Source organism: Adiantum capillus-veneris, chromosome 23 (assembly GCF_014529385.1).
Source record: "Adiantum capillus-veneris isolate H3 chromosome 23, ASM1452938v2, whole genome shotgun sequence".
NCBI lineage: Eukaryota > Viridiplantae > Streptophyta > Polypodiopsida > Polypodiales > Pteridaceae > Adiantum > Adiantum capillus-veneris.
Genome location: NC_140953.1, coordinates 85,693,903 through 85,710,916, shown reverse-complemented (window position 1 = coordinate 85,710,916; position 17,014 = coordinate 85,693,903). Strand labels below are relative to the sequence as shown.

Genomic DNA, 17,014 nt, shown 5'->3' with positions numbered 1-17,014 from the left:
GATTGAACAAGATGATGTGATTTCAGGAATCTTCGAAGAGATTTCTTATGTAGACACTATGTCAGACCTTGAGGATATCAGGAAATACAGGTTACAAAGTGGAGCTCAAGTTGTTAAAGTGCATTCAATGGGCATGTATGAAGAGTTGGACATATACGAGGCACTTATGCATATTGAGGATGACTTGGGTAAAGCAGTTGAAGCACATGTAGAGATGAAGTACAAGACTATTGCAAAGAAAGTGAGACGTGTGGCTAGACCTCTACCAGAAGGAAGTGATGGGGTGATCAAAGAATCTTCTCGACAGCGTATGCTCAGGAATCCCAAGAACATTGGTCATAAATTCACTAAGGATACACTGCAGTAGCTGAAGATTGGAGAAGATGGTTTCCTTAACAAAGAGGAAATCAAGTGTTTTCAATGTATGCTGAAAAAACACGAAAAAGATTTTTCTTTTGAGCCAAGTGAGATTTGGTGTGTGGATACAAGTGTTGTTTCACCTATGGTTATATTCACTATTCCTCACATGCCATGGAGCTTACGGCCCATTCCAGTTCCCAAAGCACACTTGCCAAAGCTTATCGATTCGGTTAATGAGAAGATACACATGGGAATTTTGGAGCCATCATGTGCACCAAAATCCAATCGCTGGTTCACTGTTCCAAAGAAAATGGTACTTTAAGGTTCATAAACGACATGCAGCTGGTTAGCAAGGTAAAAATTCGCAATGTGGGTATTGTGTGGATGAATTTGCTAAAGTCTTTGCAGGTAGGGAAGGTATGATAATTAGCATGCATAAGCATACCTTTTCTTATAATTATCATACTTGCATGCAAGCCATCATACACAATGTTCTAATTAGCATAAAAAGTATGCTAATTAGCATATTATATATGATAATTAGCATAGCTTGTTAGCTAGTTAGCACACATGGCTAACAAGGTATGCTTTTTATGCTAATTAGAACATTGTTTTTAGCCATGTGTGCTAACTAGCTAACAAGGTATGCTAATCAGCATATATAATATGATAATTAGCATGCTTTTTATGCTAATTAGAACATTTTGTATGATGGCTAGCATGCAAGTATGATAACTATAAAAAAAGTTATGATAATTAACATACTCAGTATGCTAACTAGCATACCTTGTATGCTAGCTAGCATTTGGTGCATGCTAACAAGCATTCAAAGTTTAGTTAGCATACCTTCTTTGCTAGCTAGCATAATGTGTATGCTTGTTAGCATACCTTTATGCTAGTTAGCATACATTATGAGCTAGCTAGCATAACCTGTATGCTAGTTAGCATACCTCTTTGCTAGTTATCGTAATGTGTTTATTAGTTAGCATGCACAATATGAGAACCAACAAAAATGGTATGCTAATTAGCAAAGACTTTATGTTTATTAGCATAACTATCCTCTAGTTAGCATACGATCTATGCTAGTATACATTATATACTAATTAGCATTCCTTCAATTAACATACTATGGATTTTTGTTTTTGCTAACTTCCACTCATAGCATAGTGTGCTAATTAGCATACACAGTATATGGAAAGCTGCCATCCCTTCTTGAAACCAACATACAGTATGCTAATTAGCATACATGATATTCTTATTGGCATACACAATATACAGAGAGCTGTTATCTCTTCTCCTTGAAACCAACGAACCTATGCTAAATAGCATACCCACAAAATGCGAATTGGCATAAATAGTATGCTAATTAGCATACACAGGATGCAGAGACCTGTCATCTCTTCTCCTTAAAACCAGCAAAGATATGCTTATTAGCATACTATTTATGCCAACTGGCAAAAACAGTATGCCTATTAGCATACATAGTATACTCATTAGCATACCTTCAATATATTATCATACTCTGCATTTTTGTTTGTGCTAACTTTCACTCACAGCATAGTATGCTAATTAGACCAACAGTATACAGAAAGCTGTTATCTCTTCTCCTTAAAACCAGCAAAGGTACGCCAAGTAGCATACTGTTTCAAACAGTATGATAATTAGAATACACAGAGAACTGAAAGCTGCCATCTCTTCTCCTTGAAACCAGCAAAGGTATGCTAATTAACATACAAAATATAGAGAAAGTTTCCATCTCTTCCTCCATAAACCAGCAAGGGTATGCCAACTGGCATAAACAGTATGATAATTAGCATTCCACTCACAACATAGTATACTAATCAGCATACACAGTATACAAAAAGCTGCCATCTCTTCTCCTTGAAAACCAGCAAAGTTATGCTAATTAGCATACTGTTTTTGCTAACTAGCATATATAAGTTTATGCTAATCAGCATAAACAATATGCTAATTAGCATTAGCATACAGAGTATACAGGAAGCTGCCATCTCTTCTCCTTGAAAACCAGTAAAAGGTATGCTAATTAGAACATTTTGTATGCTAACTCGCATGAACAGTATGCTAATTAGCATACCCACAGAACACAATGAGACAGGTTGTACAAATGATCTCTCTTAAATTGAGACCCCTTTGTGATAGACACCAAAGCCATGTATACACAAAGCACACAAGAGAGACAAGAGACAGAAAATACCCAAGTTTTTTATAAAACTGCATTATCTTTGAGCAAGAAGTATATTGAAGATGCAGTGATTACAACTTAGAATCTGAAGGGCATGCTATTATAGATTGCTTCATAGATTTCTGGGTTGATTGTGTACACTTTCCGTCTCCTTGGGATGTGCTCCATGTTATTTTGATACATCGTACCATATGTGAAAGTACGTGGATGATGGGTTGCTTGTGGTCTAGCTTGAAGGTGTATGCATCCAATTCCTTGTAATACAGACCTTGCACAACATATGAGCCTCTATCAATTGCATTTCCCCACTCATTGAGGTACCCCTTCTCCACCTTCTCCTTTGCTGCAACACACTTGACCAGGTAGAAATCCACATCGTCGACGTTGGTTGAAGCATTTGGATTTACAGCAAATGTGTCGCCAACACATAGAGCGCTACTCAACACATCATGATGACCTTCGTATGTGAAGTCATCGTAGGTGGCTGCTTCATCTTTCAAATTTGACACAGCCTCATGAGGTAATGGCAGTAGAGTATGATAATACTAAGGCTGCACATGAGCTTTATTGATGCAGCAAATTCCATCTTCCGTGCATGCATGCATCACAGAAGCATGTCAAGGCTCTTGTTGCAAGGGCAGTTGCATCCCCAGGGTTGTGGCCACGAAAAGCATGTAGAGAGCGATTTTTTCCACAATGGCACAGTTCCACTTCACCTCCCTATTCACTTTTCCCTCTTTAACCTTCCAGAACACACGGTCACATTCCCTTTCTTTTAAAGGATAGTGTGAAGGTGCTCCCTGCGACAAATTGGCTTGGCAATAAGCAACCACATCATCTACACATCGCAAAATAGCTCCATTAGGTTTTAGTTGTTCATGGGTCAAGGTTCTTTTCACAACTACTTCTGCACCATCATGCTCTCCCTTGCCATGCCCCGATCTAAAGAAGAACTAGCTCATCCCCATATGTGTGAGTCCACCATATCTTGCAACAAAGTAAAAAGACATGGCTCCCTTGAACTATGAGGCCGCACCATCAGACCACACCCAATGTTTCTTAGGAGTAACACCCTCTTGTTGTAACCAGTCATGGTGTAGCATGAAGTAGTGTTGCACGAACAATGTGTCATGCACCTTGTCATCTGATATGAAGAAGTGGATGGTTTTGACTACCTCCCCTACCCTGCGGTAGTATGTTATGTGTACAAAAATGGTTACTTGACTAGAGTGCCAATGCATTTTCTGAATCTCATTTTGTTCCTTGAAGGCATAATTCTTTGCAAAATCAACAACTAACACGACGACATTGTCCAGAAACCAAAGAAGGCAATCCTTAAATTGTTTTCCTTGCCATTGAGCCGCATAGTTATGAGTAATAAAGAGCTCCAACTTGGTCTTCAAGAGTTGAAGAAACTCCCAGCACTGCATTTCTTTGTGCAAAATATATTTTCTTTTGTTACTATTTTCATGCTTTTCTTGAGCTTGTACATATGAAAATACTTTCACATTAGTACTATTACCTGGCTTTGTTGTCTCCAAGTAGCATAATTTCAACGTATTCACTCCACATGTCAAACACTCTCCCATTAGGCATTCCCTTCTATGGAAAACTTCATTAGTGGGATTTGGATAGAGAAAAAACTCCCACATATGTGTGACACCTTTGAACGTGTGATGTGAAGCCAGGCAACCCTTTCTAATGTTCTCACCTGGGGCACAAATACTGCATATATAGTCACAACCTGCTCTATGCAGCCCAAAAGCACGAGAGTGTATGTGGTTCAGTGTGTCCTTCAAAAACGACATTTGCACATGGTATTCGCAACATGTTTCTATCCTTCAACTGCTTACAAAAGAATGGCTTCAATATCTCAAACATTCTCATGCCAATCTTGCAATTTGGATGTTTTTCCTTGAATCTACAAAAAAACTCAACCTGCAACATCCAAATGATGATCAATATTTAGATTGCTAACTAGGACATCCAACAATTTCATGAAAACAAATCATAGTGACAATCAACATCCTAATGTGCATGCAGCAACGTATGTTAGCTAGCATAAAGAGTGTTAGCTAGCCTATATCTTGTGTTTACCAGGTAACTTTGTATGCTAGGTAGAGCACAAGGCATGCTAACTAGCACAGACCATATGCTAACTAGCATACCCATTAGGACACCCATCATGCTGTTGAGCATAGTAGGTGTTAACTAGCAGAAATTATGTTAATTAGCATACATCTTTTGCTAACTAGCTAGCTCTGTAAATTAGGTAGAACACAAGGCATGCTAACTAGCATACTCCATATGCTAACTACATACCCAGCCCAGCTGCTAGTTCTAACTAGCATAATCCTTGTCTTAAATAGCATACCCATCATGCTAGTGAGCATACTAGTTGTTAACTAGCATAAGTGGTGTTAACTTGCACACTTTTTGTGTTGACCAACTAACTTTGTATGCTAGGTAGAGCACAAGGCATGCTAAGTAGCATACTCCATATGCTGACTATCATACCCAGCCCAGCTGCTAGTTCTAACTAGCATAACCCTTGTCTTAAATAGCATACCCATCATGCTAGTGAGCATACTAGTTGTTAACTAGCATAAGTGGTGTTAACCTGCATACTTTTTGTGTTTACCAACTAACTCTGTATGCTATTTAGAACTCAAGTCATGGTAACTAGCATACTACATATGCTACCTAGAAAACTCCATATTCTACCTAGCAGACTCCATCTGCTAACTAGCATATTCACTTTCTGTTAGACAGCGTACTAATTATCATGCAATTGAGCATACTAGGTATGTAACTAGCATACTAGGTATGTTAACTAGCATACCAGGTATGTTAACTATCATACATATTGTGTTAACCAACTAGCTATGTATGCTATTTAGGACCCAAGGCATGCTAACTAGCATACTCCATATGCTAACTAGCACAGTCCATACGCTAACTAGCAGAGTCCAAATGCTAACTAGCACAATCTATATGCTAACTAACATACTCCATATGCTAACTATCATACTCACTATGCTAACTAGTATACGCATTAGGACACCCATCATGCTATTGAGCATACTAGGTGCTAACTAGCATAAATGATGTTAATCAGCATACATCTTGTGCTGAATAGCTAGCTTTATATACTAGATAGAACACAAGGCATGCTAACTAGCATACTCCTTATGCCAACCAGCATACTCCATATGCTTACTAGCATACCCATCATGCTAGTGAGCATACTAGGTGTTAACTAGTATAAGTGGTGCTAGCTAGCATAAGTGGTGTTAACTTGCATACCTTTTGTGTTGACCAACTAACTGTGTATGCTATTTATAACTGAAGGCCTGCTAGCTAGCATACTCCGTATGCTACCTAGCAAACTCCATATGCTAACTAGCATAATCACTTTCTATTAGACAACGTACTTATCATGCAATTGAGCATACTAGGTATGTAACTAGCATACTATGTTTGTTAACTAGCATAACAGGTATATTAATTAGCATACATATTGTGTTAACCAACTAGCTCTGTATGCTTTTTAGAACCCAAGACATGCTAACTAGCATACTCCATATGATAACTAGCATAGTCAATATGCTAACCAACACAGTCCATCTGCTAACTAGCAAAAGTCTACAGATCAGTATGCTATTGATCAGCATATACAAGTTACTAAGCACTAGGGATGCAATGCATAAAATGCATAAGTTATGGTACAAGTATTTGATTGTTCACATGAGGCTCGTCTCGGAGGTGCACTAGGTGTTCTATGTACCTTTTCTCCCCATCCTCTTTCGACAACCATCCTTCTTGTTCGGTGAAATGCGAGTCTCCACTTTCCAAAATGTGTAGACCAATTCCTTAATTTCATATGTAATAGGGCTATGACGGTGTTTCTTGTGACATGCCACTAATGAAAATAATCGACCATCAACATCGGGCTTCGCCTGTCGTGATCTCGCCTTGTGCAAGGTGCGACAATTGACATTTAGGACTCCCTGGCAATTTTTGCAATAGGCATGTTTTCCTTTGAACTCAACATCATCTGCAATGCTGCATTCTTCAAAAACAACTCATTGGAACTTGACGGCTTGACGGTAGCCAGTGTGCTGCGGACATTGGAGACAATTGCGGTCTATACAGCAGCCTCCTCCTCGAAAGACTCATCATGGATCGCCTGAACATGCGGATGTTGAGCAACAAGATTCCAGATTTTCCACTTTGCTTCTGCATTAAAACCTTCAGTCCTAATCTTGAAAGCTCTCACAATCTTGGAGGATATTTTCTTTTTCTCGTCATTGTTGAGGGCATGATGTTGTCGCTCAAATTTCATTTGTTTCTGCTCCCATTGTTTCCTCTTTCGTACTCTCTCATATTCCCTGAGTACAAAAAGAGCTGGATCTTGGGAGTTGTAATTCATTGCCTGTAGTGGCTCTCTTCTGCTTTTTCGTGAGAGCTGTAGACGTGCATAAGATGTTACTTACTTAAAATCACGTAAATGTATAGTTGTCAACACTTGATGTTGTAATACACACATACTATGAACAAATACTCTCACAAAACTATAGATGTGACCAACAAAATAAATGACTACATTTGGAGTGGGTGGGCTACACATAAGATTTGCTTACCATCAGATTACAGTACGGCTTTCAAGCATTGGAGCTAGTGGCAATAATGTTGGCTGTTGGTTCTCCATTTTTGTAGGTCTGTGTCTGAACAAGAGAAAGAGATCATCGACTTTGACAACTAATCTCTCAGGCAGGATTCCCAATGCAAGGAACGAACAAGAGAGAGATCAATACTTGGCAAACCGCCTGCTAGTCAGAGAGAGAGAGAGAGAGAGAGAGAGAGAGAGAGAGAGAGAGAGAGAGAGAGAGACTCCCTACTTCGTCTTCAATAACTGGAAACAGAAGCACGTTGGAAAGGGGGAAATGGAACAACACCCGACACACAGTCTAGCCGCCTCTCTATAGCCCCAAGAATATCCGACACCCCTAACCCTACAGAAACTCATGCAAATGCACATTATCTACCAACCTTCACACCACGGAATCGCCTACGAACAATCACGGCTACACACACTCGCACATGAGCACTTCAGCACAATAGACCCATCAACAAACCGTCATATCCTGACATCAATGGATGCATACAACTCTTCAATCTGTAAATGCACTCACAAAGGGAGGCAACACATGCCTCCACCACGCACAAAATAGCTCACTCAATCATTCCCTCCCTCCCTCTCTGCACACGCACACAACCTGTCCGAAGCCAACGCTACCACGGATTCACTGCACGAGATTAGAGTGAAACGACGATTGAGTTCAAACCACTGAAGACAACTCCAAGCAAATTATGCATCACAAAAAAAACATCTAAATACAATGATGGCATCATTTGGCGACCACTTCCATGCTATGTGACTGCCCTCTCCCTTTACGACCTGGCGGCTATGTGCCTTCACCAACTGCAGCCCCAAATAAAACCCTCACGATGGCCTCTCGGCCCTGCTCGCCTCAAAACCGGCCCTTGGCTATGGGCGGCCCTGGTTCTATGTTGTTGGTTGCCTCCTAGGCTACTCGCCCTCCTCCTACTGATGGCGGCATCTCTCTTGATCACCACCCAACCTCCCTTGGTGGCCTCTCAACTGCATATGGCGACCTACCATGATCACGTGCTCCCCTATTAGTGCATGGCCCTCATCTTCATGGGCTCGCGGCTCTGCACCGCAACCCACATGTAGCTCTGAGTCCTCCTCTCCACCTTGGCGACTTCCCCTAAGCCGCTTGCTCTCGTTTTTTTGCCACCCTCATGCAGCCCTTGCACAGTTGACGGCCCCCCCTTTTGATGGCTCCCTTAACCCTCCTGTAGCTCCTCCCTCTTAAGCCATCCAATGGCCATCCGAACCCCTTTTTTTCACCATAGGCTGCTACTCAACAGAGCTTCCCTTCTTTTGACCCTGGCGGCCATTCCCCTAGCTCCTTCTTCGATGCTCGGCCAGCCCTTTCGCTATCCAACTGCAGCCAGTTGGCCGCCCCTGCAGTCTGCAGCTCTCCAAGCCCTTGAGGGGTCGCCCTTGCAACCCTGCTCTAGGCTCGGCCCCTACACCTCCTGTGGCGCCTCCCTCGTGGGCCAACCTTCTTGTGGTGCATTCCTTGTCCTCCTCCCCTGGCGGCTTCACCTCCTCGTCTGCTGCACCTCCTCTTTAGTCTTGCCCCACCTTGTTGAAGGCGGCCCTTGACCACCTATGGCGAGCCCCACCACACTGTCTATAACCCTTGCTCGGACCAGCCCCAGCCCTGCACTCGGCCCCCCTTGCAATGGAGCCGCCCCCTGTCCTTGTTCCGTGGTACTCGCAGCCCCTCCTCACTAGGCGATTTCCCCTTCTGGAAGCACTATCATCATGCCATGCAAACTGGCGACCCTTCTCTTGTTCCCCATCCGACTGGAGAACTTCTCAGTAGGTAGATCTTACACCTGGCCTCTCTCCCCATCACTGGCGGTCCACAGCCCAGGAATTGCCATTCACCTGCGTGCACACGGCTCCCTCCAGCATGCAGATAGCCCTCCTCCTGCACACCAGTGGCCGGCTTTCCCATGCAGTTCTTGATCCAACCATGCCTCCCCTCTCCTGTAGTCCAGCGCTCACTTCTATACCTGGCGATAGAGAGACTTGCCAGTGCTACCTTCATACCAACTTCGACTATCTCCCCCTCACATGCAGCGCCACCTCGTCTGTCCTGCAGTTCGTCTTATTTTTTTCTTTATTAATAGCTTAAAAAAACTTTGGGTTTGGCCCCCTTTCACACGGTCACGGATGACGACCGTACTGAACGACCAAAAGCATCCATTATCTGCAATGATGACTCGTCGGCGATGCATTGAGCTTGAGCTCCTCCCAAGATCTCTGAATGCGAAGCCGTAAAGGCCAAGCTACAAAGATCATCAAAGGCTACACTTTAAGAATCGCTAAACATTCCGACTAGCAGAGCATAAAACCATCATTGACCTGCAACACGCCGTATCTGGCATACGCACCGTAGTCGCACTTGTTCCTATCAAATGCGTCATCACTCTCCCATCAACCTACACACCTCCATGTACATGCTTCGGGCTCTCTCTCTAGGTCGAGAGTGTTTGCCTGTACCATCATTGCCCAACCCCTCGGTAAGCATTCATGCTCAACCATAGCATTATTTAGAGAATATATCATTGCATAAGAAGAAACGGATAGATACTATGTGCAAGAGATACATAAATAGTAGTAGATAGATAGAGAGAGATTCACTGTCTGCCGTTGCACCCGCCTAGGTCAAATGGAAAGCCAAAGGCTCTCCCAAGCATAGTGTAAACTCCACCTGGATAAAAAATATGACATTGATCATCACCATTCATTTGTAAAACAGATACGCACCATCCCTTCTTTCCATTGGTAAACCTGTAAACCAATCCTTCCTGTAGATCGTGACAGCAGCGCCCTTCAAAAAATTGTATGCATGAGCCATCTCCACGCCCAACACAAGCCTACACATCCTGGAAAGCCTTTGCATCACATGTCTCACCTTCAATGGCTAGAGAGTTCGCCATATCATGACTGTCTTCAAACAAGATAACCTGTGGCAATCGGCATAATGGCACTTGCAAAACAACCTTCAGCAGCACATCCATCAACAACATGGCACCAACCTTTGGCAACCTGTCTTCTAATGGCAGTTCTTCTTGGAGAACCAAGCCTACCTGCTCCTCAAGCATACCCTTTGCTGTAGGTCCTTCAAATGACATACACCCCATATCTGACTCACTATGCAAGTCTTTGTCTGCCATAGCCTTTGATACCTCATCTTCAACCACATCATGCAAGAGCAAATCGGATTGCTCAACCACCTTTGCCTGTTCTTCAAGGACTTCTTCTACGACCACATCATATGCTAAGCGAGAAAGAAATCCATGATCTATCACCTCGTTCTCTTGTATGTTGACATCATCCACACCTTCTGAAATGCACTGTCGCTCTTCAATACAATTGGTAGGGCAAGGTTGCCCAACCCCCTGGCTAGCTTCTTCCTATACAGCTTCGACCATCGCTTTGTCAACATCTTCAAACTTTTCCTACGAGCTCTAATCCATCGCTTCATTTGATTCTTCATGCATACACACTTTGGTTAGGACCGCATCCTTGATAGCTGAGCTAACAGACTCTTGTACAGCATCACACCAAACTGGAGGTACAATTGAAATGAATGACCAGAATGGCTTTCCAATGGCAAAGTAGCTACCTTTTTGACGCTTGAACTCCCCTTTGGCTTCATGGCATGACGCAACTCCATTGTCGAGCTATATCCATAGTCTGCCGGCTTCAACAAACCCATCTCCAGCTTCTTCTTTGCTTTCCTGCTCTTTCCCTTGGTTAAGCCCACCATTTGCGCATAGTCCTCCGCACCACCACACTCGACCTTCTCTTTGATTCGTGGTTGCAAGCAGGCTAGAAACTGCTCTCGCTTGAAATATGTAACAACAACTAGTCTCTCCATTTCGCACACATGTAACAACAACTAGTCTCTCCCAAATAGAGTCAAATTTACCCAAAAACACAGCAAAATCTTCACTTACATCCTGCTGTAGCTTTCTCAATTGCTCACCCAAGTCTGATGGAGAAACCCGCTTCTAAAAAGCTTCAACAAACTACTCGCGAATCTCGCTCAGCGATTCATGATCTGCAACCTTCAATCCTTCAAACCAGGCTTTGGCTCATCCTTGTAGAACCAATGATAGTGCCTCCAATTTGGCTTCATGTCCACAAATTTTCAACTGCAATAGGTATAGCTCCAGATCGGAAAACCAATCCGCATCCTCTTCTTCTCTAGCAAGCACCAAGTCAATATCATGCATCATCTTCAGGCTTTAAAACTTCACCAAGGAGCAATCACTAGATCCTCCGTGGGAGCACCACAAGATGGAAAGGGAAAAATGGAACAACACCCGACACACAATCTAGCCGCCTCTCTATAGCCCAGAGAATATCTGGCACCCTTAACCACACAGAAACTCACACAAACACACACTATCTACCAACCTTCACCCCACGGACTCGCCTACTAGCAATCACGGCTACAACACTCGCACATGAGCACTTCAGCACAATAGACCCATCAACAAACCGTCATATCCTGACATCAATGGATGCATACAACTCCTCAATCTGTAAATGCACTCACACAAGGAGGTGACACGCCTCGACCACGCACAAAATAGCTCACTCAATCATTCCCTCCCTCCCTCTCTGCACACACACGCAACCTGTCCGGAGCCAACGCTACCACGCACTCACTGCACGAGATTAGAGTGAAACGACGATTGAGTTCAAACCACTGAAGACAACTCCAAGCACATTATGCATCACAAAAAAAAACATATAAATACAATGATGGCATCATTTGGCGACCACTTCCATGCTATGTGACTGCCCTCTCCCTTTACGACCTGGCGGCTATGTGCCTTCACCAACTGCAGCCCCAAATAAAATCCTCATTGATAGCCTCTCGGCCCTGTTCGCCTCAAAGTGGCCCTTGGCTATGGGCGGCCCTGGTTCTATGTTGATGGTTGCCTCCTAGGCTCTCTCTTGATCACTACCCAACCTCCCTTGGTGGCCTCTCAACTGCATATGGCGACCTGTCAGGCCTGCGCCCCCTCATCTTCATGGCCTCGCGGCTCTGCACCGCAACCCACATGTAGCTCTGAGTCCTCCTCTCCACCTTGGCGACTTCCTCTAAGCCGCTTGCTCTTGTTTTTCTGCCACCCTCATGCGGCCCTTGCATAGCTGACGGCCCCCCCTTTTGATGTCCCCCTTAACCCTCCTGTAGCTCCTCCCTCTTGAGCCATCCAATGGCCAGCCGGCCCCCTTTTTTTCACCATAGGCTGCTACTCAGCAGCGCTTTCCATCTTTTGACCCTGACGGCCATTCCCCCGGCTCCTTCTTCAATGCTCGGCCAACCCTTTTGCTATCCAACTGCAGCTAGTTGGCCGCCCCTGCAGTCTGCAGCTCTCCAAGCCCTTGAGGGGTCGCCCTTGCAACCCTACTCTAGGCTCGGTCCCTACACCTCCTGTGGTGCCTCCCTCGTGGGCCAGCCTTCTTGTGGCTCATTCCTTGTCCTCCTCCCCTCGCGGCTCACCTCCTCGTCTTTTGCACCTCCTCTTTAGTCTTGCCCCACCTTGTTCAAGGCGGCCCTTGACCTCCTATGGCGAGCCCCACCATACTGTCTATAACCCTTGCTCGGACCCAGCCCTGCACTCGGCCCCCCTTGCAATGGAGCTGCCCCTTGTCCTTGTTCCGTGGTACTCGTAGGCCCTCCTCACCTGGCGGTTTCCCCTTCTGGCAGCGCTATCATCATGCCATGCAAACTGGCGACCCTTCTCCTGCTTCCCATCCGAGTGGAGGTAGGTAGCTCTTACACCTGGCCTCTCTCCCCATCACTGGCCGTCCCCAGCCCAGGAATTGTCATCCACCTGTCGTGCACATGGCTCCCTCCAACATGCACATGGCCCTCCTCCTGCACACCACTGGTCGGCTTCCCCATGCAGTTCTTGATGCCAACCATGCCTCCGCTCTCTTGCACAAACTTTGGGTTTGGCCCCCTTTCACACGGTCACGGATGACGACCGTATTGAACGACCAAAAGCGTCCATCATCTGCAATGATGACTCATCGGTGATGCACTGAGCTTGAGCTCCTCCCAAGATCTCCAAATGCGAAGCCGTAAAGGCCGAGCCACAAAGCTCATCAAAGGCTACACTATTAGCATCGCTAAACATTCCGACTAGCAAAGCATCAAACCATCATTGACCTGCAACACGCTGTATCTAGCATACACACTATAGTCGCACTTGTTCCAATCTGCACCTATCAAATGCATCATCACTCTCCCATCAACCTGCACACCTTCATGTACATGCTTCGGGCTTTCTCTCTGGGTTGACAGTGTTTGCATGTACCAACGTGAGGAGGGAGAATAAATTTTTTATGGAACATTTGAAATTCAAAGGACTTGCCCATCCATTTTCAGTATATGCTAACAAGCACAAATAACTAGCACTGTCTGGGACAACATAGAGTCAGTGACACCTTAACATGCTTCTACCCAAAAGGAAAGCTGCTCTCAAGAATCAACAAATACCTATTCCCATCAACACTTTGGAGATAGATGACGGACAGTGGGAATTGCAGAAAGATGCAGTGTCAACGGATGATGAATGGTTAGATGGAACGGACCTTCGCATCAAAGTACAGCTCAACAATCATAGCTTAAATGCATTGGTCGATACAGGAGCTCGAGTAAATGCAGCCAGCTATTCCACATACAATAAAGCAACAAGTCAGTCATTGACGGCAGGAATAGCAACTATCAAGGGATGCAATAAGTACCGAACACCAACATTGGGAGTAGTCAACTTAAATGTGATAATACACGGATGTTCATGCCCTCATCAGTTTGTATGCTTACTAGATGAACACATGAATGAGACCATGATTCTTGGAATTCCCTGGATACGGGCATACAAGGCAATACCAGATTGGGATACCAATCAACTCAAGCTATCACCTAAAGGCAAACAACTCATTGTTCCAATTGCACCAAGCAAGAATGAATGGAAAGGAAGTTATCAGCAAAGCCAACCATGAAGCACTCAATCCTCTCCATTCTATCGACAATTAAATGCTACACGTAGCATGCAAGGAGTCACGCAAATTTGGGTACCAAAAGCACAACTTAAGGACAAACCGATTCAGATTTGGGTGCCCAAAGCATCATCAAAAATGCCAAAGACGGTTCCAAGGGTCAAAACATAGAGACAAGAGTATCTGAGCAAGGAACCAAGCACAAAATGAATTTGGAAGAAAAAGGAGTACTTATCTTCTCCACAAACTGTAAAACCGATTAAGCAATGGAGAGTTAAGTCTTAGAAAACTCAACCATTGTCGAGGGATATGTGTTTGAAACTTGGAAAAATTGAGAGCCGAGAATTGCCGCACTGCACAATACAGCAGCTATTAGTTACTTGGTAATGCTATCAACGCACAAAAATTGCTCGGAAACTAGTAACACCGACGAAATTGGCACAAATTACAATGCATTGTCATTAATGACACCATTAATTAATGCAAATGATGATTTATGAGTTTAAGCTCCGCTTACAGACTACCCCGGGCTGTTAACGGCTCCACAATTCATAAAAAAGATTTAACTAATTTAAGTTGTCGTTGATGGACAAAATCCTATTGTGCCGATTTTCCTAAATTGATTTATCTTCAACTTTACTGTCTTTGACTCCCTTGTATCTGATATGAACTTGCCCTTCTTGCTTGTATCTTCCTCTGAGAGCCTTGCCTGCTTATGCAAGTGAGAGAGAGGGAGATTCCCCCCCCCCCCCCCCCCCCCCCCATCTTCCTCTACTAGAATTGATTGCAAGAGAGAGATTGCCCTTGCTTTTCCGGTCTCTTTCTCTATCTCGGAGAGAGGTAGGCTCTTTGTGGAAGCCAAGAGAGAGAGAGAGATCTTCTCCAAGCTCAAAAGAGAGAGAGAACTCCTTGTGTTGTGCGAAAGAGAGAGAGCCCCTTGTGTTTCTTATGTATGAAAGAGAGAGCCGCCTTCGTTCTCCTTGCTTGACTCTTTGCCAAGATCTTTGATTCCCTTCGCTTCCCTCTTCTCCCTTCCTCCTTTGTTAGTCGAGGATGAGAGAGAGAGAGAGAGAGAGAGAGAGAGAGAGAGAGAGAGAGAGAGAGAGAGAGAGAGAGAGAGAGAGAGAGAGAGAGAGAGCTTTTGCTTGCCGAGCATGAGAACGAGAGAGAGGGAGCTTTGTTTGCCCCGAGTCTTCCCCCCTCGTAACCCTCTTGCATGCCTTCTAGCTTCCAACCCCGTTTGTTCTCTCCTTTTGTCGAACTAAGTCAAGGTCAAGGACAGAGAGAAAGAGAGAAAACCTTCACTTGCTTTGGTAGCCGAGGACAAGAGAAGAAGGAGAGCTTTGCCTCCCTTCCGAGCTCCCCGACCTCGGCTCCTTCCTCTCGGGTGTATCCCCCTCCTCTCTTCTAACGTGGCAGTCTGTCCGTACTGCTCATTTCCGCACGCAACTGATGCCAGAAAGAATCGCCTTGAGATCGTGAGCAACTTCCGTTACTGTCGCGAGCTCGTCCGAGCACTCCAGCGGGCTGCGCGACTTGTTCTCTCCCTCCACGCTACCGCTGTGCGTTGCTTCAGACCCTCGCCATCTCTTTTTTTTCTTGGCTTCCCACCGTGTTAAAAATTAGGGTGGCCCTTAGTGGCTTGGGCAGGCGGCCTTTGTTAGTGGACGGTCGAATTAGGAGATTTCGGAGGTCTTTTGGAGGGCCTTTTGGAAGAGAGAGGAAAATAAGCTCCTCCAATGAGAGAAGAGCCTACGTTACGTAGAAAAATAGATTGATATTAACAAAAATATAAAAGGTGTCCCTCTCCTCATTTAATAATCTAGTGGTCCTTGAAGACGATCACTCTCTTTCATTTAATGCGAGCACCTTTTTCAGAAGGTAGATGCGGTGCATTTGATACGGCTTACGTCATCACTAGAATTCAAAAAGTTACAAAACTATCAAGTGGTGAAAGATTTTGAAACTTTTGATACTGTCAATGCGTCCGGAACGGCCAAATATCCTAGAAATGAATGTCCAATTGCCTGGCTCCGACATCCAAAGAGGCAAAGAATGTCAAAAACCCCTAAAAGAACATTTTACTAACTGCGCGCGAGGGGGCATTCCAAAATTTTGGAATGCCTCATCGCGCGCCGTTAGTAAAAAGGCCCTTTTTTCCTCTTTTAGGGAGCTTTTTGAGAGGAAAATGTCAAAAAATCTCTAGAAAGGCCTCCATCTATCACATAGGTTTTTTCTTCATCATCTTAGCCTTAGAGATCATAATTTCGAGTCTATAAGAGTGAGCACTCACACCCATTGTTACAATTCTACAAAGTGCATTTTGATCACACACACACACACACACACACACACACACACAGACAAATATAACATACACACAAACACACAGAGACACAAATATAACATACACACACACAGACAGACACACAGACACACAAATATAACATACACACACACAGAGAGCCTCTCTCTCTCTCTCTCTCTCTCTCTCTCTCTCTCTCTCTCTCTCTCTCTCTCTCTCTATACTAAAGGCGCGCGTAGAGAGGCACAACCGGTGTGCATGTCTCTATGCGCGCCTTTAGTACTGTGCATCCACCAGTGTATGTGTTTATGTGTGTATGTGTGAGTGTTATAGAGAGAGGAAGTAAGGCGGGGGAAAGAGAGAGAGAGAGTCTTTCTGTTACCTTATACTAACGGCGCGAGGAGGTGTTTTTTGAGGTCAAAACATGCTCCACGCGCGCCGTTAGTAATGGGAG

General features: G+C 44.4%; 1 protein-coding gene and 1 pseudogene across 2 annotated transcripts; both read right to left on the bottom strand.

Moving 5' to 3' along the window:
- Positions 1-3,989: 3,989 nt before the first annotated feature.
- Positions 3,990-10,665, bottom strand: LOC147428102 (uncharacterized). 2 transcript variants are annotated; one of them, XM_086497256.1, is made up of 2 exons: positions 9,996-10,665; positions 3,990-4,501 (listed from the first exon to the last, which is right to left on the bottom strand). In XM_086497256.1, the coding sequence occupies exon 1, from the start codon at positions 10,403-10,405 to the stop codon at positions 10,106-10,108; it is 300 nt and encodes a 99-aa protein (XP_086353382.1). In that variant the 5' UTR covers positions 10,406-10,665; the 3' UTR covers positions 3,990-4,501; positions 9,996-10,105. The 2 variants fall into 2 exon arrangements, with proteins under 2 accessions (XP_086353382.1, XP_086353381.1); XM_086497255.1 differs by lacking the exon at positions 3,990-4,501 and adding an exon at positions 7,693-9,514 and having other exon boundaries at positions 9,620-10,665.
- LOC147428101 (uncharacterized) lies at positions 7,693-13,015 on the bottom strand (annotated as a pseudogene).
- Between the last annotated feature and the right edge of the window lie 3,999 nt (positions 13,016-17,014).